General features: G+C 42.3%; 1 protein-coding gene across 1 annotated transcript in view; it reads right to left on the bottom strand.

The window, feature by feature from the left end:
• The window catches only part of CHM (CHM Rab escort protein), a 147789-nt gene that overhangs the window by 107434 nt on the left and 16184 nt on the right, over positions 1-24171 (bottom strand). Inside the window, exon 2 of the mRNA XM_039489240.1 lies at positions 14687-14753. Within this exon, the coding sequence (XP_039345174.1) occupies positions 14687-14753 (67 nt within the window). The remainder of the gene's footprint in view (positions 1-14686; positions 14754-24171) is intronic.

Below are 24171 nucleotides of genomic sequence, written 5' to 3'. Positions count from 1 at the left end.
CACGTTTGAGAAGAAAGATAGGGTTTGACTTAAAATATTGCCACAATTGTTAAATCATGAATAGGGGAAACTACTACCCATAGAAACCTGAACTGAAGTCTGTTCCTTTAACTGCACTTTATTCATTTCTTTTGTACTCCCCGCCCCCATGGAGGGGTATTTTAAAAAATTCTATAACAGAAGCTTAGAAACACTGAGTAAAAATTTTAAAACTTTTCAGAAAGATAAGAAAAAAGGCAGTTTGCATTTTACACCAGAGATAATACAATTCCTTCTAGATTGAATTTGGAAATAGAAAAGTTTAAGAGGCGGGTTTGAGTCCAACTCACATGTTTAAAGGAGGATGTTTTTCACAAGAGTTATATGTACTGACAAAGACGTCATTAGAAATGTCAGTCTCTTTGTAGAACCAGAGGGTGATGCTCTACTATGTAGTTTAGTTAACACATGAAGGACAGATGTCTGCTAAACAATGTCTAATTGTTCATGACTAGAAACTGACCTAAAAAAGTCCTTCAGTTACTTCAGGGAATAGCAACAAAGAGTCCTGTGGCACCTTATACACTAACAGACGTACTGGAGCATAAGCTTTCATGAGTGAATACCCACTTCGTCAGACGCATGTGGTGGAAATTTCCAGAGGCAGGTATAAATATGCAGGCAAGAATCAGTCTAGAGATAACGAGGTTAGTTCAATCAGGGAGGATGAGGCCCTCTTCTAGCAGTTGAGGTGTGAACACCAAGGGAGGAGAAACTGCTTTTGTAGTTAGCTAGCCATTCACAGTCTTTGTTTAATCCTGAGCTGATGGTGTCAAATTTGCAAATGAACTGAAGTTCAGCAGTTTCTCTTTGGAGTCTGGTCCTGAAGTTTTTTTGCTGCAGGATGGCTACCTTTAAATCTGCTATTGTGTGTCCAGGGAGGCTGAAGTGTTCTCCGACAGGTTTTTGTATATTGCCATTCCTAATTTCTGACTTGTGTCCATTTATCCTTTTATGTAAGGACTGTCCAGTTTGGCCGATGTACAAAGCCGAGGGGCATTGCTGGCATGTGATGGTGTATATTACATTGGTGGACGTGCAGGTGAATGAACTGGTGATGTTATGGCTGATCTGGTTGGGTCTTGTGATGGTGTTGCTGGTGCAAATATGTGGGCAGAGTTGGCATCGAGGTTTGTTGCATGGATTGGTTCCTGAGTTAGAGTTACTATGGCGTGGTGTGTGATTGCTGGTGAGAATATGCTTAAGGTTGGCTGTGGGCGAGGACTGGCCTGCCTCCCAAGGTCTGTGAAAGAGGAATCTGAAGCCATGATGCACTAGTAGAAAAACCCAGAATATCTTCTGTAAATTCTAGGTAATCAAGCCTGGCAAAGGAATGTGTTAGCTCTGGAAAGGGTTTGAACTTTCTCATCTGCTAAACCATGTGTAGGATATTTTCTTGGTCTGCCAACTACCATTTTATCGAGGGTCTATATGAACAGTTTAACAAATCCCAGACCAAAACATTCCCACTGAGAATGTAAATGATTTCCTGCTGATCAGCTTTCCTGGGCCTCAATCTAAAGGTAACACCAAGCAGCGTCATTCCAGGAGATGGATCAAGTCAAGAAACTCAGAGCACCTATAAATGCATGCAATACAAAAGCAGCAGCAGGTAACATCTTTTGTAGAATATGTCTCTGTGAGGCTGGCTGCCTTTCTGAATGTCATGCCATAATAGCTGTGGTAAAACAAGTCAAAGGTGCTGATGCTTCATGATTTCTCCTGAGAGCTGCCTGTATGTGTCTATCCTTTATTTGATTTCTCAGGGAAAAAAAAGTCTCCTTTCATCAAAATAGCTGTCTTCTGCAAGGGAAGCTACTGCCACATTGATTTTAAGAAGCTGATTACAAAATGACTTACTTCATGAATTACCTGTTAAAACTCGTGTTTATTAGTTCCCATTCTGCCGTAGTTACATGCTCCAAAACACAGTTAAATAGAACAGGCGGTTCCTTTCTTGGCTCCCAAGAGAAAAATATTAACCATAACCACACTTCATTTCTTTTGGCAAAACTCTTGCCATTTACTCTTAATTATCAAGGTTAAAAGATATCTGAATTAAATCTTTTGACCCAGAGAACCAATTTCCTCACTTTTCTTGGAGAGGAATCAAAAGACCAATGCATTACTGAAGGGTCCTTTTCCCTCTCTGGTTTACTATTAAATATTTATTAGCTTCATAACTTCACATAAGTGAAAGGGTAAAGAGGAAGGATAGGAGTTAAACACAAATAATGTGAGTTGTATTATATTATAAATCTTACCCATTGTGATAAATTTAGATAAAGAGGCAGGACAAACTATAGAGATGCAGATGGCAGAAGCGTACAGGGGCCTACCAAACTTTGGGTGCCCGTATAAAATAGGAATTTTAAGGAGAGAGGACAATGAGTACTTGACACCTGGAGCAAGGAGAAAAGTGAATGAAGATGAAGGCGGGAAGCAGAGACAGAAGAGCAACAACATGTGAAAAGAGGATGGCGCAAATTGTGGCATGGAGGAATCTGATGGGAAATACAATGAACATAAGAAAAAACATATTGCGTCAGACCGAAGGTCCATCTAGCCCAGTATCCTGTCTTCCGACAGTGGCCAATGCCACGTCCCCTAGTGGGAATGAACAGAACAAGTAATCATCAAGTGATCCATTTCTTGTCGCCCATTCCCAGCTTCTAGCAAACAGAGGCTAGGGACACCATGCCTAGTAGAATTCAAAGGTAGAGCATTAGATGTGAGGATGAGAGGTTTGAATTTTATGTGGAAAAATTCAGGAAGTCAGTGAATGATCACGTCACACACCTTTCATCCTCACAGTGGCAGGAAAGAACTTTAGGTGCAGAATGTTGGATGTGTTGAAAAAAGGAGAGGCAAGAGTGCAGGAGTCTAAAAAGAGGAATGTTACAGTGAAAGAATGAGGGCATGAAGCAGAATTTTCAGCACTGGGGACAGAGGGGAAAGGGTAGATTTTAGAAATAACAAACAGAGAAGCAACAAGATTTGGCATAAGCTCAGAGCCTCAGATGTGAAGAGTCAGAGTTCTCAAGTTTTGCGCTTGAAAAGGAAGGATAGCAGTGTTTTCAAAAGTATTGGAGAAAATAGGGAGAAAAATTAATTTTCTGTTACTGGGGGAGTTGGATAAAATTTCTTTAAAAGTAGGGGGTGCATCGATTCCCATTCATTTAAGAGTTGTAAGAAGCCTTTGCGCTCCTTTATAGAATAAAAAGAGCTAAAATAATAGGGCCCTTCACCTCCAAAACAGGTGCACGTCACCATCTAAAACAAAGGCACAGGCAAGGCACAGGTGCAAGGGTTTTGCTGGCTATTGTTTTGTGTAGGTTTGTACATCTGTCAGAGAAAGAGCATAAAAACCATAGAAGCTGAGAGAGTGGGCAGCAAGAAACCCTTAAGCCAGAGAAGGATTTGTAGCATGACCTTGGAAAAATGTTGAGAAAACTTTTGGGTAGAGTACTGCCTGGAAAGGGGCTTGTAAGTGTGAGCAAAGAAACTGCTTCCTGCTGTTTGAATCCTCCTGTGTTCAGGGAAACAGGACTTTGTACAATTTTTTTTTTTTTTTTTTTAAAGAAATAGCATTACATCATAAATCCCTCTTAATGGAAACAACCAGCAGCGCATTAAACTTCAGCTAAACACGTGGGTTTAAAAAAACAAGGTAACATGTTTAGTTTAAGAAACATGCAGGAGATCATATCAGAGAGATAGGGTAAGACCTAACTCTAGACAAAGAGGCAAACAAAAGAAAAGGAAAACTAATGTAATATATTGAGAAAGGTGGAGTTCCTCTTTAGAGCAGTGGTTCCCAAACTCGTTCCACCGCTTGTGCATGGAAAGCCCCTGGCGGGCCGGGCCGGTTTGATGTAATGCGGTTTCTTAAAAAAAAAAATGTACAAAGTCCTGTTTCCCTGAACACAGGAGGATTCAAACAGCAGGAGCTCCAGCGGCCGTGGCTTGCTGCTCACACTTTCAAGCCCCTTTCCAGGCAGTACTCTACCCAAAAGTTCTTGCTCAACTTTTTTCCTAGGTCATGCTACAAATCCTTCTCTGGCATAAGGGTTTCTTGCCCAGTCTGGAGCAGCGAACCGTGGCCACTGGGAGCCACGATCGGTCGAACCTGTGGATGCGGCAAGTAAACAAACCAGCCCGCACCGCCAGGGGCTTTCCTTGCACAAGCGGCAGAACAAGTTTGGGAACCACTGCTTTAGAGAGACGAGGTGGGTGAGGTAATATCTTTTATTGGACCAATTTCTGTTGGGGAAAGAAACAAGCTTTTGAGCTACACATAATTTATTGTTTGGGTGGAGGAAGAGAAGACAGCTCTTTAAGAGTTCAGTGCATAGTCTGATATTTCTCTCTGCTCTGTGAAAAAAGAGAAGCTCTCCACAAAGAATTTAAAGTAACTCATACTGCTAATATGCCCAGAGTCACTGAAACAAACAAATCAGGAGCATTTGAGATGACTACCACAGTCCCTTTACAAAGGCAGAACATTTTTGGTATCTTCTTTTACCTACCCTTGACTGACAGCTTTAGAACTACCTCTAAATCTCAACAGGAGGAGAAGCAGCATCTTATCTGCAGTGTGTGTGAAGTGGTGAAAAAGAATATATTAAAAAAACGGAAAAACACAAAACAACTCTAAAATTTTAGATAAGCCTTTCTGTGAAAGACAAGGGAACAATTTAAATTGAATCTTCATTCCAGAAACTAAATAGAAACAAAGTTGATATGAAGAAAGAAGTCTTGAGGGGGAAAACTATCTCCACCATCCACCCCAACATGATAAAAAATTAAACATAAAATAAGCAGGGGTACAATAAAAATAGAACACAGCACACGCTAAGAAAAAAAGTCCCATATGCATGAACATTTATTGTGGGAGCTGCATTCAGTGCACAAAGTAATCAACTTTTAGTCTTGATATACCTCCATTTAGTAACTTTCAGTTTAAACTAAAGGCCGATCTCCTAGTTTTGAATTGCAAATTACTTTTCTAAATCACTTAACATCTATCCTTGAAATTTCACATGTCAACAGCTCATTAATATCTACAGTAAATGTAGCTCTCTGAAAAGAACCACCGATTTTACATTTATTGAGACAGATAGCTGGCACACAGAAATAGGGCTCCTTCAATTACACTTTGGCAGAAGCTAACTTGAGTTTAAAATCTGTCTACAGGAATTTATGGCAACACTGCAATGACATGACTATTTTAAATAAGATTAGCTGTTGTTGATGGTGATGCTTGGACAGTGTTTATAAATCAACAGAGGCTAGTACTTAGGATTTTATAATGGACCACTTCAGAACCGTCTACCATTATCATCTATGCGGTATAGTATGATCAATACAAACAGTGGTTGGAGATTAAAAGTGGTACAATGATCAACATATGGTAATGAATGCAAGCAACACACAATATACTTCAAAATTTTACTTACACCTATTCTATATTTTATAACTAACTTCTTTAAATATTTGCAGAGAAAGGCAGATATACACTATTATGATGAATGTCTGTGACACAAATAAGCATTTTAGTAGGCTCAAATTCTCATTTTTAGAAATAATTTAATCCATAATCCTAAAGACAATAACCCAAGATATAAAACACAACATTTTGAACATAGATTATTTGGATTGGTTATTTGAATAAGATTAAATAATTTGTAAATTCATCTAGAAATGAAGATCATAGAATATTTCACCAGAATAAAATAAGAATATTCCTATTTCAAGTCAGAAAAAATCTTGAAAAGTCTAGCAGAACTATAACTCCTCCCAAATAAAATCTAAAATGCCCTTGACAATGTTTTTTTTTTACAGAAGTGCTTAAATTTTTTTTTTTAAGATTAAATAGCAGATGACCATTGTAAAATTTGCCTATTAAATGTTTTTTTACAGTATAAACATGTCCTATTCCCCTTCCCCCGAACATATGAATTCTAGTTTATGATGCATTGTAACCTGGCAAGCCTATAGCCTGTATAAGATTTGGAAAATTTACTCCACAGCAGAAGAGTATCATTAGATGTGGAAATTCTCATTTTCATCATTAAAATGAAAGCAAAAGCATGTATGAATGTAACTAAACACAACTAAGGAAACAGTAATAAAAATCTGCGTTCCACAGTTCTAATTGCTGCCTACTTCTGTGATATTGTAGACTATAATTTGCAGGTCTTTTACCATTACCAAAAAGACATGGATACTCTAAATTGACGCTACAGTAGCCAACTATTATTACATAGCTTAATAAACCCTATATACTAAAGTTGGAGAAATAAGATGAGAAGCAATTATCGAATTCAACAAAGAACAGAATAGTAAATTCATAATATTGTGTTACTGTGGGAGGTGAAATCTAAAGTCTAAAATTAACTGATCATAATTTAGTAATTCTAGGTCTTAAAAGTGCCTATTAATGGTCAAGTTTATTTTTTAAAATACATACTATATTCCCCTACAAATTTAGCATTTTACTATTCTTCAGACATTGCATTTTTCCATGTTCCAAGTACTGTTTGTAATTAACATTGCTCCTGTTTAAAGTCTTTATGGATGTCTCATGCACAGTAATGAGATTGACAGGATTCAGCACCTTTTAGGATCCTACGCCCTCTTTGCGGGCGCTGTTGCAGATTCTCTACTACATGTTTCTTGATGATGTAGTTAAAGATTCTTAAAGAAAAAGATATTTCCAATCTACAGGACATTCTCCACTCAACGCAATTTCAAATTACATTAAACTTGGAGCCTGAAGTATTGAACTGTGATGTCCCATAATCTTAGGATGTAAAACTTTAGGATTAACCAATTTAGGGACTGGCCAATTGCCAGAGTTTTTGGGATACCCTGGGGGATGGTCTCTGGTCACCGTAGCAAGGGCCAGGTTGATGCACATCATCTCCCACTGCTAAACAACCCTATTCTGTTCATGAAGTGCCCCATCTCCTCTCACTGTACAGTCCCTTTTTGCTGCTACTTCCAGAACTGACTGAGGCAAGTTTTGTGCATCTCCATGTGACAGTTTTGGAATGTTTAATAAACTAATTTTGAATATTTTCATATAATTTGCATATGACTATAAATTTCAGTTTTATGGACAATATACTCTTCCCCAACCAGCTATGGGCAGGGAGGATGATGAGGACAGGGAGCTGTACAAAGCTTGGCAGCTACATGGCTAAGGCACGAAGGAAGGAAAATAAGTATCTAAAGTGCTGGGTTAGGTGGAGGTGCTGGCAGATGTCTGGGACTGCTAAATTAGGTGAGTGCTGGAAGGTCTCAGGTAACTGGGAAGGCTCAGATATCTCAGTGTTGCCTGGGGTAGCTGGATGGAGTGCTGGGATGTCTGAGGAACTGAAGTAGCTGGATGGGTGCTGGTTTTTGTCTGGGCCCTGGTAGCTGGGAAACTCGTGGCTGTGGTCTCCCTGGAGGGAAAAAGGACTGGAATCTGGCTGAGGTTTCTGGGAGACAGAGAGCTGGGGTCTGGCTATGAAGCAGTGGGTCTTTTCGGGGGGGGCAGAGGTTTGGCTGCAGATACAAAGGGTCTTGCTGGGGGTTGGGGTGCACAGTGTGGAGCCAGGGCAGGTGCTAATACTGAGCTCCCTCACCTTTTGTTCCCACCAGCTGACCAATTTGTATGAGTTTTCATAATTTTTAGTATTTTCTTTAAACCCCAACTGCTGGAATCACATTGCATGACAATCTCAGCTTTTTTTTTTTTAAATGAAAAAGCATCTAGCCCTAATAGTTGCAGAGAAAAAGTTTGCAAATGTGAACCACATGCACTCTTAAGACTCAAAGAAGAAGTAGAACTGAAATCATTTTAGTGGCATTTTTGGATGATCAGCTGTCAATGGATATCATCCCCTGGGACCTCTCTGCAGCATGCAACACTGTCAACCATGAGATACTGCTGTCTCACCAGAAAGAGGTGCGAGGATCGAGGGTAGAACACTAAAACAATCTGAGTCTTTTCTAAAAGGACATACCAACAAGTAGTGATGGGAAACTACATCTCTCCTACCAGACCCCTCACTTGTGAAGTAACAAGGATAAATTCTCTCTCTGGGGCCTGGTCTACACTACGCGTTTAAACCAAATTTAGCAGTGTTAAACCGATTTAACCCTGCACCCGTCCACACAATGAGGCCCTTTATATCGATATAAAGGGCTCTTTAAACCGGTTTCTGTACTCCTCCCCGACGAGAGGAGTAGCGCTGAAATCGGTATTGCCATATCGGATTAGGGTTAGTGTGGCCGCAAATCGACGGTATTGGCCTCCGGGAGCTATCCCACAGTGCACCATTGTGACTGCTCTGGAAAGCCATCTGAACTCGGATGCATTGGCCAGGTAGACAGGAAAAGCCCCGTGAACTTTTGAATTTCATTTCCTGTTTGGCCAACATGGAGAGCTCATCAGCACAGGTGACCACGCAGAGCTCATCAGCACAGGTAACAATGCAGTCTCCTGAGAATCGAAAAAGAGCTCCAGCATGGACTGCATGGGAGGTACTGGATCTGATCACTGTATGGGGAGAGGATTCCGTGCTAACAGAACTCTGTTCCAAAAGACGAAATAAAAAACATTTGAAAAAATTTCCAAGGCCATGACGCAGAGAGGCCACACCAGGGACTCAGTACTGTGCCATGTGAAAGTTAAAGAGCTCAGACAAGCCTACCAGAAAACCAAAGAAGCAAACGGAAGGTCCGGGGCAGGGCCAAAAACATGCCACTTCTACGCTTAGCTGCATGCAATTCTAGGGGGGTCCGCCACCACTACCCCACCCCTGTCCATGGATTCCGAGGTGGGGGTGGTAATCGCAGCCATGGCTGAGGATTCTGCGGACAGGGAAGATGAGGAGGAGGAGGAAGAGGAAGAGGACGACGAGCTTGCAGAGAGCACACAGCACTCCGTTCTCCCCAACAGCCAGGAGCTTCTTCTCACCCTGACGGAATTACCCTCCCAGCCCTCCCAAGCAACTATCCCAGACAATGAAGCCAGGGAAGGGACCTCTGGTGAGTGTACCTTGTAAATATAAGACATGGTGTAAAAGCAAGCGTTTAATGATTAATTTGCCCTGAGCACTTGGGATGCATTCGCGGCCAGTACAGTTATTGGAAAAGTCTGTAACATGTCTGGGGATGAAGCTCTCGTGGAGGTACTCCAAAAGCCTTTGCAGAAGGTTTCTGGGCAGGGCAGCCTTATTCCGTCCTCCGTGGTAGGACACTTGACCACGCCATGCATGTAGCAAGTAATCTGGTATCATTGCATGACAAAGCCTAGCTGCGTATGGTCCTGGTGTTTGCTGGCATTCAAGCAACATCCGCTCTTTATCTCGCTGTGTTATCCTCAGGAGAGTGATATCGTTCATGGTAACCTGGTTGAAATTCAGGAATTTAATTAAAGGGACAGAGATGGGCATTCCTACTGGGCTGTTTGCCTGTTGCTTAAAAGAAATCCTTCCTTGCAGGTAGCCAAGCAGGGGGATAGGGTGGGGGTGATTGGCACTGAGCTTTTTCGCGTTTGGCTAGCAGGGATCTTCCCTGCTATCAGCCACACGGTGGAGGAGTGGAAGGGGGGCGTTTAGCAGTGATCTTCCATGATACCAGCCACGCGGTGGGGGGAGGGGTAAAGCGATCATCCCAGAGAATTGGATGGGGGGGGGTTCTGCTGCTGCATGTTAACAGGAAAGAAGCAGCACTGAACAGGCTTTGCTTGCTATTTGGTAAAGGAGGGCGCTGGATATATGAAGGCTGCAGAAGCCGAAAGACAATGGCTTACCATGACCGCATGCAAGCCGAATTCTGCTGCCCGGACCTGCGTCTGTGAGATCTCTAACACCAGAGCCGCAGGCACTCAATATTAAGATGTAAAATGCAACCTTGTAGTGAAATCACATGTGCTATGTAAGGTGAATAGTGTTGTTCACCGTGAAAGAGTATAAGCATTGTTCTGTAAAATGTATCTTTTTAAATACTTCTCTCCCTTTTTTCCCTCCCTCATGCAGCTGCAAATTTTTCAAGCCTCCCTACTCCATCCCGAAGGCTATCTCAGATAAGGCGGCGGAAAAAAAAAAAAGACACGAGACGAAATGTTCTCGGAAATCATGGAAATGACCCGCAATGAAAGAGCTCATCTGAGTGAGTGGAAGGACGTGGTATCAAATTACAGGAAAGATGCCAGTGAACATGAGGGATGCTCGAGATGAGAGGTGGCGGCAGGAAGATCAGAGGTGGCGGCAGGAAGATCAGAGGTGGCGGGATGAAACTCTGGGGCTGCTGCGCGATCAAACTGACATGCTCCGGCGTCTGGTGGAGCTTCAGGAACGGCAGCAAGATCACAGAGTGCCGCTGCAGCCCCTGTATAACCACCCTCACCCCTCACCATGTTCCACATCCTCCTCACCCAAACGTGTAAGAACGCGTGGCGGGAGGCTCCGTGCACCCGCCCACTCCACCCCCGTGGACAGCCCAACCAAAAGGCTGTCATTATTGTGAATTTTTTTTTTAGTGGCCTTTTCCTTCCCTCCTATCCTCCTCCCAAACCACACCCAGGCTACCTTGTCAGTTCTCTCCCTCTTTTTATAATGAATTAATAAAGAATACATGATTTTTAAATGATAGTGACTATTTCCTTAATCGAAGGGGGAGGGTGGGTTGCTTACAGGGAATGAGTCAATCAAAGGGGGGGGGTCATCAAGGGGAAACAAACACAACAGTCACACCGTACGCTGGCCAGTGATTAAACTTGTTTTCAAAGCTTCTCTGATGTGCACCGTTTCCTGGTGTGCTCTTCTAATCGCCCTGGTGTCTGGCTGTGCGTAATCAGCGGCCAGGTGATTTGCCTCAGCCTCCCACCCCGCCATAAAGGTCTCCCCCTTACTCTCACAGAGATTGTGGAGCACACAGCAAGCAGCAACAACAATGGGGACATTGGTTTGGCTGAGGTCTGAGCATGTCAGTAATGTGCACCAGCGCGCCTTTAAACGGCCAAATGCACATTCTACCACCATTCTGCACTTGCTCAGCCTGTAGTTGAACAGCTCCTGACTACTGTCCAGGCTGCCTGTGTATGGCTTCATGAGCCATGGCATCAAGGGGTAGGCTGGGTCCCCCAGGATAACGACAGGCATTTCAACATCCCCAACTGTTAATTTCTGGTCGGGGAAGTAATTCCCTTGCTGCAGCCATTTAAACAAAGTAGTGTTCCTGAAGACGTGAGCGTCATGAACCCTTCCTGGCCATCCCACATGGATGTTGGTGAAACATCCCTTGTGATCCACCAGTGCTTGCAGCACCATTGAAAAGTACCCCTTGCGGTTTACGTACTGGGTGGCATGGTGCTCCGGTGCCAAGATAGGGATATGGGTTCCATCTATCGCCCCACCACAGTTAGGGAATCCCATTGCAGCAAAGCCATCCACTATGACCTGCACATTTCCCAGAGTCACAACCTTTCGTAGCAGCAGCTTAATGATTGCAAGTAGCCAAAAGCATCACAGCAGCCCCCACAGTAGATTTGCTCACTCCAAATTGATTCCCGACTGACCGGTAGCTGTCTGGCGTTGCAAGCTTCCAGAGGGCTATTGCCACTCACTTTTCAACTGTGAGGGCTGCTCTCATCTTGGTATTCTGGCGTTTCAGGGCAGGGGAAAGCAAGTCACAAAGTTCCATGAAAGTGCCCTTACGCATGCGAAAGTTTCACAGCCACTGGGAATCGTCCCAAACCTGCAAAATTATGCGGTCCCACCAGTCTGTGCTTGTTTCCCGGGCCCAAAAAATCGGCGTTCAATGGCTAGAACCTGCCCTATTACCATCAGGATCTCCAAAGCGCAAGGGCCCGCGGTTTGAGAGAATTCTGTGTCCATGTCCTCATCACTCTCGAGGCCATGCTGCCATAGCCGCCTCCTCCTCCTCGCCTGGTTTTGCAGGTCCTGGTTCAGCATTGACTGCACGAGAGTGCACGAGGTGTTTACAACATCCATGATTGCTGTCTTGAGCTGAGCAGGGTCCATGCTTGGTGTGCTATGGCGTTTGCACAGTTCACCCAGGAAAAAAGGCACGGAACGGTTGTCTGCTGCTTTCACGGAGGGAGGGATCAGGCTGTACGCAGAACCACCCGCGACAATGTTTTTTGCCCCATCAGGCACTGGGATCTCAACCCAGAATTCCAAGGGGCGGGGGAGATTGTGGGAACTATGGGATAGCTATGGGATAGCTACCCACAGTGCAATGCTCCGGAAATCGACACTAGCCTTGGTACATGGACGCACACTGCCGAATTAATGTGCTTAGTGTGGCCGCGTGCACTCGACTTTATACAATCTGTTTTACAAAACTGGTTTATGTAAAATCGGAATAATCCCGTAGTGTAGACATACCCTAATTCTTCTCAACATGTACGTGCAGCAACTAGATGAACTGGTAAGACGACAGACTCAATGCCAGTAATATGCTTCTACCTATCCTTCACCGCCTACCACCTCATCACTACTACCAAAATGGCCTACTGCTTGCATGAGATTAGCTCATGGATAAACAGCTGGCTGAAGATGAACCCAAGCAGGACAAGCAATACTGGTGGGCAGAGGATGAGTGAACAAATACAACAGATGTTAGTCATAGTCATGTTGCTTAATGTACTATCGGAAGGCGTTCAGATACTTTGGTGATGAGCTTGGTATGAAAACTTATCTAGACAATCCACTGGAAGTCTGCCTCCACAGCAGCCTCCAGTGGCCACAGGTGGAATTACACCTTCTAGATGAGTGAAGCTGAACTGCAGGCGACAGGGCTGCCAAACGCAGGTGTCTCAATAAATTCACGACACTTGGAAGCTCTTGGGTAAATGACAGCAGGGATGAGAGAAAAAACTGTAAAGCAACAACAGAAGGCTAGAAACTAGGGACTGGTCAAGACCAAGCTAGGGAAGCTGTGATAAATGAAGAGGGGGGAGGGAGAGCTCCCTTTTATGAACCCAGCCAGCCAGCTAGCTATAAAATTCCTCTTAGTAACTGTTCTTTAACTGCTTGACCAGTAAAGCAGTAAAAAGTCTCACTGCTATGCATAGGTAAAAGGAAGTGAGTGGGCACCTGGCCAAAAGAGCCAGGAAAGGCTAGAACTTTTTAAAATTGAAACAAGACTCCCCTTTTGTCTGTTGTTTTTCTTGGGGAGAGGCAGACAGGGAGCAGTTATGCAGTGAGAAGCTTGGGCCAGGTATGAAAAATTATCAGTATCATACCTAGAAACTACTCATTTAAAAATGCAGATATATAAGTAGATCAGGAAATGTTTAGGAAGATGCAATTAGGTTTATCCCTTTTATTTCTTTATGGCTTGTGGATTCCTCTGCGATAACCCCAGGTACTTTTGTTTAGCTTGTAACCTTTAAGCTGGACCTCAAGAGAGCTATTCTTCATGCTTAATCCTTGTAATTATTTTTTTTAATCTAGCAAAAGCCTAAATCCCAGATTTTTTTTTATTAATAAAATTTACCTTTTTTAAGAACAGAATTGGATTTGTGTGTTCTAAGAGATATGTGCACGTGTTGTTTAATTAGCTGGTGGCAACAGTTGATTTCCTTTGTTTTTCTTCTCAGCTCTTCCCGGGGAATGGGGGGGTGAAAGGGCTTGAGGATACCCCACAGGAAGAAATTCTCAAGTGCGCCTTCCTGGTTGTCAAAGGGGTTTTGCACTTGGGTGACGGCAGCATCTACCAATCCAAGGTCAGAGAAAAGCTGTAACCTTGGGAGTTTAATACAAGCCTGGAGTGGCCAGTATTAACTTTTTAGAGTCCTCGTGGGCCCCACCTTCTGCACTCGAAGCACCAGGGTGGGGAATCAGCCTTGACAGAGGCCAAGTGGAGAGTTGTTAAAGAAGTGCATGAAAGGTTTTTTAAAAAAAAAAGGCAACTTGATGTAGGGAGTTTTCAGGATAGTCTCACCAAAGTCTTCCAGGTTGGGTATCTAACGGTAATCACCTAAAAATGTGACCTGGCATTACAGGCTGGGCACTCAACTCCCATTAAAGTCAACAGCAGCAACCTGTGCTCAGTACTCTGAAAACCAAGTCACTTTAATTTAAGGCCTGGTATACACTAGGAAATAGCTCCATTTAACTATGCCACTCAGGGATGTGAAAGGTTCACAACCGTGAGCGATGCAGTTAAACCAACCAACCACCAGTGTAGACAACGCTAGGTCAACAGGAGAATTCGCCCATCGACCTAGCTACCGCCCCTTGGGGAGATGGATTCTCCCATTGGCATAGGTAGCATCTTCACTGAAATGCTACAGCGGCACAGCTGAGACAATGCCACTATAGCAGTTTGTGTGAATACAAGCCCTTGGAGTCTAAGTTTAGGCATCTACATTTGTACTCAGTTCAGCAACTTGTACTTGAATCCAGACACTATCTTTTGCCCCATAAGATATGTAGCTGGGTAATGATTCATGTTGAGATTCTCACAAAGCTCTCCCCCTCACTCACTCCCCCAAAAAAGCAGATTTGCAACAGTAACTTTGGCTACATTTTTAGAATCATAGAATCAGTTCAAGTTAGAGATTTTAATCTAGTTCCGAACACTTAAATAATCAATTAAGTATATCACTGTAGTAACTTACGAGTCAACATGTAGAACCCTCTGGCCACTTCTTGAGCATGCAGATGCAATGATAGATTCAGGCAAACCTATAAAATAATGGTTAACAGTTTATAAAGTGCGTGTATTAAATAGAATAAGAGTTACTATGTCAGTGCCATACAATTTAGCCAAAAAGGCTCACATCTTTTTAGATTAAGCCTTTACACATTCATGCTAAAATATCAAACACAAAATTTCAGTGTCAATAAGAGGTTTTTCAATATCATCCTAAGGAACTTACAGAACATAGCCACAGAAGTTATTTATTTATTGTTACATTACACAGCATTTTGTCTTTGCAAATGCTATTAGCTTCTCTTTGTGGAATCTTGTCATGAGCCTCTCTTAAGTAACTTGATATCAACATTTCCTATGTGATACTTCCTGAAGCTTTATGGGATGCTCAGAAGAGTCTACCTCACTGATACGGACCCTGAGTTATTTGAAAATAAAGTTATTATTTTCACTATACTTCAGCCCAGGAATCAAAGTTGATAAATGGTGGTAGAGTTCTACTAAATACTCTGCCTACATGAGACATCATTTATGACATCACAGATTAGGTAGACATTAAAAATATGACTATGCACATTCCCTAGACTCTACGCCCCACTCAACAGGTACTCTGTACACTGCTAGATTCCTTTGAGCATCATTCCTTTGAGTCAGCACTAATTGAAATGAATGGGGCAGTTCATACCACTTACAGCTATTCTTTCAGGTTCTTCAAAAGCAGGAAGCTACAACTGCAATAGTTAGCTTCAAAAATAAACTGAGGGCATGTCTTCACTAGCAAAGTTAAAGCGCTGCCGCGGCAGCACTTTAATATGGCTGTGTAGTTGCAGTACTAGCGCTGGGAGTCCCCACACCAGCGCAGCTCTCCCAGCACTATTAAAAAACACAAAACAAAACAAACAAACAAAAAACCACCACACCACCACCTCCAGAAGGGGAGTAGCTCCCAGCGCTGGTGCATTGTCTACAATGCCATTTTACAGCACTGTAACTTGCAGCACTCAGGGGGGTGTTTTTTTCACTCCCCGAGTGAGAAAGTTACAGCACTGTAAAGTGGCAGCATAGACAAGGCCTGAGTGCATCTCAGCCATAAAAGCTATAGACTTAAAAATTAAAGCTAAAGCTTTGGAAAGCAAAGTGGTAGCACAAAAGACACTGGTATACCTTACTGCCACATACCAGCCCAATTCAAACTTTCAAATATTCTCTCTTTCAAATATTTTGATTGCCTAGTTACAGGGGACCCAATAAGATTTACTGTCACCCATTCTTAGGAATCATGACCTGATTTCTGTTAGAGCTACTTAAACTACATATTTAGCTAGAGAGAGAGAAACTAAGGAGAACTATAGGTCCTCTCTCTTCTCCATTTCCTCAGGCACAAAACCAGTTTTACTCTTCAAAAAGGACACAGTAAGGTTTCTTCATCTTAGCAACCTGATCATTCGCTTCAGATACATCAGGTAGCATCTTAAAAGGTTATAAGGACAAGTAGTTACTAACTTTAAAAGTGTTCTAAGGAAATTAACATCAGTTCTGCTTGAACTGGTGTGAGGAACTCTTAGGGCATGTCTACACTACAAAATTAAGTTTACTTAAGAAGTTAGGTCGACCTGCAGCCACCACAGTAATTAAATAGACTCTGTGTCCACACTGCGCTCCTTCTATTGTCTGTGCACACCCTCGCCAGGCGTGCCTGCACTGACTTAAGTAGGGCACTCTTGGGAATGGACAATCCTGGGGCACCACCGTCAGCCCTGGGACAGCGGGACTCCAGCTGTCAAAGGCAGCAACAAACGATGTAAGCATCACAGTGTCTGTACGGACACTGCGTTAACCTAACTACATTGATCTAAGCACTATGCCTCTTGGGGAGGCGGAGTTATTAGGTCAGTATAGCAGGCGAGTTAAATCTGCAGGAAAAACACTATAGAAGGTTCCCCGGTATATATTGGGGTTGCGTTCTTGAAAAAGGGCGATGGATACCGAAACAACGTATATCGTGGAATTTTCCCCCCATAAGAAATAATGGAATAAAGGGGGGATGCATTCACCACACTCGCTTATGACAATGCTCTTTTCACCAGTGCACCTTTTTACAATGACAGGTTATACAATACACATTTTACACATAAAACATTGAATAAAATAATGTAGAACCTATGATGTTATCTGATTAAAATATGACCATGTAGATCATTGTTGCTACCACTAATATAATTGCAACAAATATTGTACAAAGGTTGTCAAATAAGGTGTCTATGGAAAGGTTATGATTTGTTGAATATGAATATGCTATTTATATGCATGTATCATTTTTGTATTTGAACTTATGAGTATTGGCTCTAAACCTGGATTTCAAATGTTTACTCCTGAGCTAACACACACAAGGTAGTTAGCCAGCACATCTTGGAGGGACTATTCAAATTGAGTGGTCCATCAAAAGAACATTTAACTCACAATGGAAGATGCCTACTGTGCCACTCTGTATCTCGGGGGCACCCCCTGCACCTCCATGTTCATCCTTATAATATGATTGCGTGGTATCCTATGCAAAGTTTGCCATGTCAAATGTCTTCAGAAGGCTCATGATGCACTGAACATTGTTGTTGTAATAATGTTAATGCTATAGGTTGTAATTTCATGTATATAGTTTTGAGGCTGAAAATGTGTCGTCATGGCTAAAACAAGCCCAAGCAAAACTTTCCAGGACCAGAGGGGCAGTTCACACCTCATCAAGGCATGTATGGAACAAACCCAGCCCAGCCTCACAGGAACAAAGGACACTGGCCTAGGCAGCAACAAAGGATCTGTTGGACTCTCGAGTGAGTCACCCCCCCTCCCTCTTGGTCAGTCAGGGACTATGAGGAGGGACTATGTTCACCTTACCTTGGGGGGGGGGGCAAAGCCAAGAGGGAAGAACATGATAAACGGGAGAGACGTTTGCCATGCCCTCCCTCTCTCTTCCACCTCCAACTACAGACACCACCACCAAGCGACTGAAGCATTGATCAAAGTCGAAAGCCTGGCTGAAGGGCAACCAGCCAGCCTGTGGTGAGAAGCATCCAAGTTTATAAGGGCACTGAAAGTGTTAAGATCAGCTTAGAAAGCATTCTGCTTTTATTTCATTTCACCAAATCTTAGTGCTTTGATTTACAATCACTTAAAAAAAATCTCTTTTGTGGTTAATAAATTTGTTTGTTTATTCTACCTGAAGCAGTGTGTTTGGTTTGAAGCATGTCTTTGTTAAACTGACAAACTCATATACGTTTGCAGCATTCAGTGGGTAAGCCTCCTGGCAGGCTGGGACGGTTTGTTTACCTGCAGCGTCCACAGGTTTGGCTAATCGCTGCTCCCACTGGCCGCAGTTCACCGCTCCTGGCCAATGCGGGCTGTGGGACGTGGCGGCCAGCACATCCCTCAGCCCGTGCCATTTCCCGCAGACCCCATTGGCCTGGAGCAGCAAACCGCGGCCCATGGGAGCGGCGATCAGCCGAACCTGTGGACGCTGCAGGTAAAAAAAACTGGCCCGACCCGCCAGGAGGCTTACCCTGGCGGGCCGCGGGCCAAAGGTTGCCAATCCCTGAGACAGCTCAAACCCTAGGAAAAACTGAAGACTTGTACTAGATAAAAAAAAAAAGTTAAAATATTGAGTATTATGTTTAAAAATGTTTTGCCTAGACCTGGTTAACCCTAGAACCCAAGACTAGATAACACTAGGAGGATCTAGACATCAAATGCCATATTCTATGGTCTTGAACTCAGGTCTAGTCCACACTTAAAATCTACACCCGAATACCATGGCTATGCCAACCTAACCCTCAATGTACAAGCAGCTGAATCAATAGGAGAATGCTTCCGTCGACCTAGCTACTTTCGCTCAGGAAAGTGGTGCTCCTACATCACAGAAAAACCCCTTTTGTCACTGCAGGCTGCATCCACTTTATGGGGTGGTGCCATAGCTATCTCACTATACTCCCCATAGCGTAAACATGGCCTCAAGTCCTTATTTAGGGATAGGTCACATTGAAATCAACAAATTATTTGCCAGAATAAAGACTGCTGGATTTGGAACTATAGAATGCAAACTCAATTGCTTCCTTTCCCCTGGGTCCTAAGACATTGATTGGAACACAACTCTTCTACTATGCTCAGGTTCTCTAGGGCAGGTAAAAACTCCTCCATTCCCCCTCAGAACTAAATTAGCATTATTATCCACTTTATTCTCACAAATTACAAAAATCAGATTACAGAAAAAAAGCAAAGAAAAAAGCATTACAAAATATTTAGCTAGCCTAAATGGAAAAATACTTTCCCTTTCAAACAGCTTCATTTTCCTTGAAGTTTCTTTTGCCCAGTATAGTTAAGTACTAAATACAGTATGCTGTCTGTATAACTTTTAAAATACTCAGTTGCAACCAAATGCCTACACCCAGTCTTAAAGATGATCAAATTAATGACTTTTGTACGTCAACAAAATATGACAATGTCTTCCTTATTCAGGAATCAGCGTGAACCATGGGCTATTCTATTTCAAATCATCATATGCACTAAGGTAAAATTTCAGATTTTCTTGCAACCTTTTCATTTTTAAGACCTATCACTTCGAGGGATGGTGAAAATTGTCATCTTAACTAGCAAAACAGAAAAAGTTATGAAGATTCAGTGCAACTTTGTTGTGTCACTGACTACTTTACTATGATGAAATACCATGCTATACATGGCTTTTATCTTAGAAAAAAAACAGTTGCATCCATTCTGGGAAAGTTCATTCTGGTTACTAGACAATTCCATAGGCAAAGGGCACTTCAAATAGTAGGCACTGAGCTTCCCTGTAGCAGTGTTTCAAATTTACAAGAAATGTTCCATTTCTATGTGCACATTGAGCCAGTTAGCATATTGATGTCCATTTACAAATCATATTATGCATAAGCTTCCAGCTCTCTCTCACTGATATACCATGCAATGTACCAGAATATCTTATTTCAAAAGACAACACCTGTATTTTATGCCATTTGGCCCCACTACCAGTTTCAGAAGCCTCTAAATCTTAAAGCAATGCATACAAAGAATTCAAAACCAGCATTTGCAATCTAATAATCTTATTTTACATTTATTACCTTACACACACACACCAAACATCCAAAACCATTTTACAAACTATAAACATGCAGGCTCACCATTGAAGTGCAGCAGTCTCCAAGGATGAAAGTAACAGCAATACTAGGTAACTATTTAGCACAGCAGATGACTACTGTATTCAATTGAAAATGCAGGGCTAGTTTTTGATACACAGAATGTAATTACTCACATGAAATTTGACTAGAACAGCTGTCCTAAATTGATCTTGAGCAAAATGCACAGGGTTCTTTAATAATTAAAAGTGGTCAAGACCTTGGGTTTACATCTTATCTGAAAGATGCTATGCCTCCAGAAACAGTGCACCTAATGCAATACCAGGGGAACCACTTCAGAGTTTAATCAAAGGAAGAAGTACCATCTGAAGAATCATGAACCACTATTTTAGATTTATGGTTGAAATTTCCCATCCAACTACCAACTAAGCCTGAAGAGTTTGCAAGATTTGACAAGATTATAATTTGAGGAGGTATGGCAGAAATTTTTGTTCTATAAGAAAAGCTAATTACTGTAATATACCCTAAAGATGCCAGGATCCAAGCCTCCTAAGTATCAGTTATCATGGCTACTTTCATAAACAACAATGTAGGTGCCAATTCCAATTCAACTACTTAACACCTTAAATGACATGACTATGTCACATCATGTGTTTAAAACCGTTTTGAACACACTGACAAACTTGAATGACATAACTGACAAATAGGCTGTTTTAAATAATTAGTAGTAGTAGGTATATTTTATTCCTATTTAGTAATACACATGTAGATTAAAAATCTTTTCCTATTACTTTTGTCCATTTTACATCCGTTAACTAAACAATTTACATAACTTTTCCATGCCAGCTGCGCAATTTATAGATTGCCAAAGTGTCTTTCATGAATCATATACTGTCCTGATACTGCATTTAACATTGTCCGACCTAGATATAGTCTCAAAAACATTTCTCTATCAGCTATTCCAGGGTGCTGCAGTTAAGTATCAAATCTGTAGCTCCACCTATTGCTACGTGCTAGTAGTGACAGAAGATGAGGCCAGCACACGGCTTCACGTTTTGCTGCAAGAGACAAAGTGCTAGTAATCTATAAGTAGATCATTTGTGGGCAAGAGTAGTCGCCTGTGGACAGTTGTGGAAGAGATCAAGTTACAAGGGATGCAAACCCACATGAAAAAAGAATTAAGAAATACTCTGTTAAATATTGATTGCTTAGCTGTTTTTAAATTCTCTCCTTCTGAAATGGTGGATTTATTTTTTGTCAAAGATGACAATTCCTTCTATATTAAAATGGACATAACAGGAAAGACAGTGAAGAAAGATACATCATGAGCTATGAAATGTGAAAATAGCACTGGTAGGTTATTATTAAATGTAAACTTAACAAGATCTCAGAGGTTAGGATTACTCCCCATGCTGCGCTTTAGGATTTAGAGATATTCTCTCCAATTTCTATATGCATCATTGGCCAGATCCAAATCCTGTTGAAGCTAACAGAAAGATTCCAGTTGACTTTAATGGGCTTGGGATCAGGACCCATGTGACAGTGGAGATCAGCTGAGATACTTCCCACACTCCCAGGAGCCCCTAGATCTCCCTCTTAAGAATCAAAAGGTTGCTTTTTGATGGAGCATCTCTAGCTGTGAGAAATAGAGGTTTACATTAAGTACAGCACACAACACATCTGTTTGATCAAGCATTCGTTCAACCATGAAGTATTTGTCTCATTAAGATTTTAGTTATACTGCACTGGGGCTACAAGTAAGAGTGGAGTGGTTATTTGTGCTGTCCAATGCAGGAAACAATGAGATATTGTTTTTTGTTTGTCGTTTACCTAAATGTCATGGTACTGGCCACAAAAAAAATCATTAAATGAATAAACGGTTTCAAAGGAAACAACCTTGAACTCTGAGGAAATTATTTTCAGCTTTTTAAAATGTATTTACTCTAAAACTTAAGTCTTACACAAACTCTTAATGATTTGGCACTATACTATTTAATATGTTTTTAACAAGCTTTTCAATGCATCTTTAATACTACATTTCAGATCTACAAATTTTAAAATCTGAAATCTGCCTACTTTTCAGGGCCATTTATACCTTTCCACTTCAAATTTAAGTAAAAAGCACTGCTTCCTTGTAAAGTATTCTGCAATGAAATTCTAGAATTAAACAGTGAAAATAGGAAAGTTTCGTGTAAGTTAAGATGACATTTTATTATAGCAGAAAAGTCTGCAGATCAATTACAGCAAGCCTTTCCCCCTGCTTGCAGCTCTTTGGAGGCAAAACGACATGTGTCTATCACAGTAGGCCAAGAGCATCCATATCAGAGAAGATCCAGACAGTTCAAGGTACTTCCAAAAAGTTACTTCATCGAGCTAATTCTTTTAAACTTTAATCCACACATTACTGAATACAAGAAATTCATATAAACACTTTACTCCTGGAGGGGATTCTGCAGGACTTCACACCCGCAGAAAACAGCGCCCCCGCTCCCCCCTGCAGATTTCCTGTGTTTCCCTGCAGAAAACAGCAGAGAAGTCGCTCATGGGGGGAGAGGGCGAGGGGCAACCATTGGTTTAGTTTTGGGGGGGGAATTGCTCCCCCTCCACAGATGCAAGGCCTGGGGAACAGATGGGTTACATGCCACTGCCCCCCTCATTCTGCAGGCACAGAACTGCCCAGCTGAAGGAGGCTGCATCTCAGCTCCGCTGTCTCTGCAGCTGAACACTGCCTCCTGGTCCTAGTGCCCGTCACACTCCCCTTCTGTGTGCTGGGAGCCCTCCTGTTTTCTGTACAAGAGTGCCTGCCTGCAGTGGGCCTGGGTAATGGGAGGTGGTGGAAATGATGGGAGGGAGGGAGAGGCAGTGAGGAAGGAAGAGAGTGGAATAGGGCAAGGGGAGGGGAATGTGGGAATGAGGGGCGGAGGACGGAGAATAAAAGGGGAATCACAGGGGGAAGCGGAAGCCCAGCATGCAGCATCCCCTCCGCGGCAACAGCAGGGCTCCCTTGTTAGAAAGGCCCATTGAACCCTCACCCTGACAAGCCATATCCACCTACACCTGGCCCCTCCAATGGGCCCCACTGATCCCCAACCTGCTGCACCTGGACCCCCTACCCCATCAATCCCCAATGAGTCCCCAACATCCAGTCCCACCCCGCCCCATCTCCTCACACCCAGATCTCCACCACCTTCACCTGGATCTCCTGAGTTCCACTGCCATGCCCCTGTACCCGGAACCCCCCAACCAGCCTCTGAGAATCAGCCTAAATTTCATTAATGGTAATGGGATTCATAAGTAAAAATACCTAATACCTGTATATTTATTGTAACTAAATTGCCTCAAAATTATGTATTAAATACGGCATGGTCATTAAGGTGCCAATATCAACTGTAGTTCCACTTACATGAGGAAATAAAAGTTAGGTATGACTGAATTTCAATTCAGCAAGCTCTCATTGTTCAATTTTCAAAGCTACCCAGTCAAATCTAGCAAAAAAATTAGGGCTGTCAATTAATCGCAGTTAACTCACGCAATTAAATAAAAAAAATTAATCGCTATTAATCAGTTTTAATCAAACGATAGAATACCAACTGAAATTTATTAAATATTGTGGATGTTTTCTACATTTTCAAACATATCAATTTTAATTACAACACATGATGACGCGTGTTAAAAAAACAGTGTTAATTAAATTTGTGACTGAACTCCCTTGGGGGAGAATTGTATGCCTCCTGCTCTTTGTTTTACCTGCATTCTGCCATATACTTCATGGTATAGAAGTCTCGGAGGATGACCCAGCTTCATTTTAAGAACACTTTCACTGCAGATCTGACAAAATGCAAAGACGGTACCAATGTGAGACTTCTAATGATAGATACAGCACTCGACACAAGGTTTAAGAATCTGAAGTGCCTTCCAAAATCTCAGAGGGACTAGGCATGGACCATGCTTTCAGATGTCTTAAAAGAGCCACACTCCAATGTGGAAGCTACAGAACCTGAACCACCAAAAAAGAAAAGATGATGAAAATGAGCATGCATTGGTCCACACTGTTTTGGATTATTATCGAACATAGACATTTCCTCTGGAATGGTGGCTGAAACATGAAAGGACATATGAATCTTTAGCACATCTGGCACGTAAATATCTTGCGATGCCGGCTACAAGAGTGCCACGCGAACGCCTGTTCTCACTTTTTGGTGACATTGTAAACAAGAAGCAGGCAGCATAAGCTCCCACAAATGTAAACAAACTTGTTTGTCTGAGCAACTGACTGAACAAGAAGTAGGACAAAGTGGACTTGGAGGCTCTAAAG

This window comes from Mauremys reevesii, linkage group 9 (genome assembly GCF_016161935.1).
Source record: "Mauremys reevesii isolate NIE-2019 linkage group 9, ASM1616193v1, whole genome shotgun sequence".
Classification (NCBI taxonomy): domain Eukaryota; kingdom Metazoa; phylum Chordata; order Testudines; family Geoemydidae; genus Mauremys; species Mauremys reevesii.
This window is presented reverse-complemented; position numbering and strand designations above follow the sequence as displayed.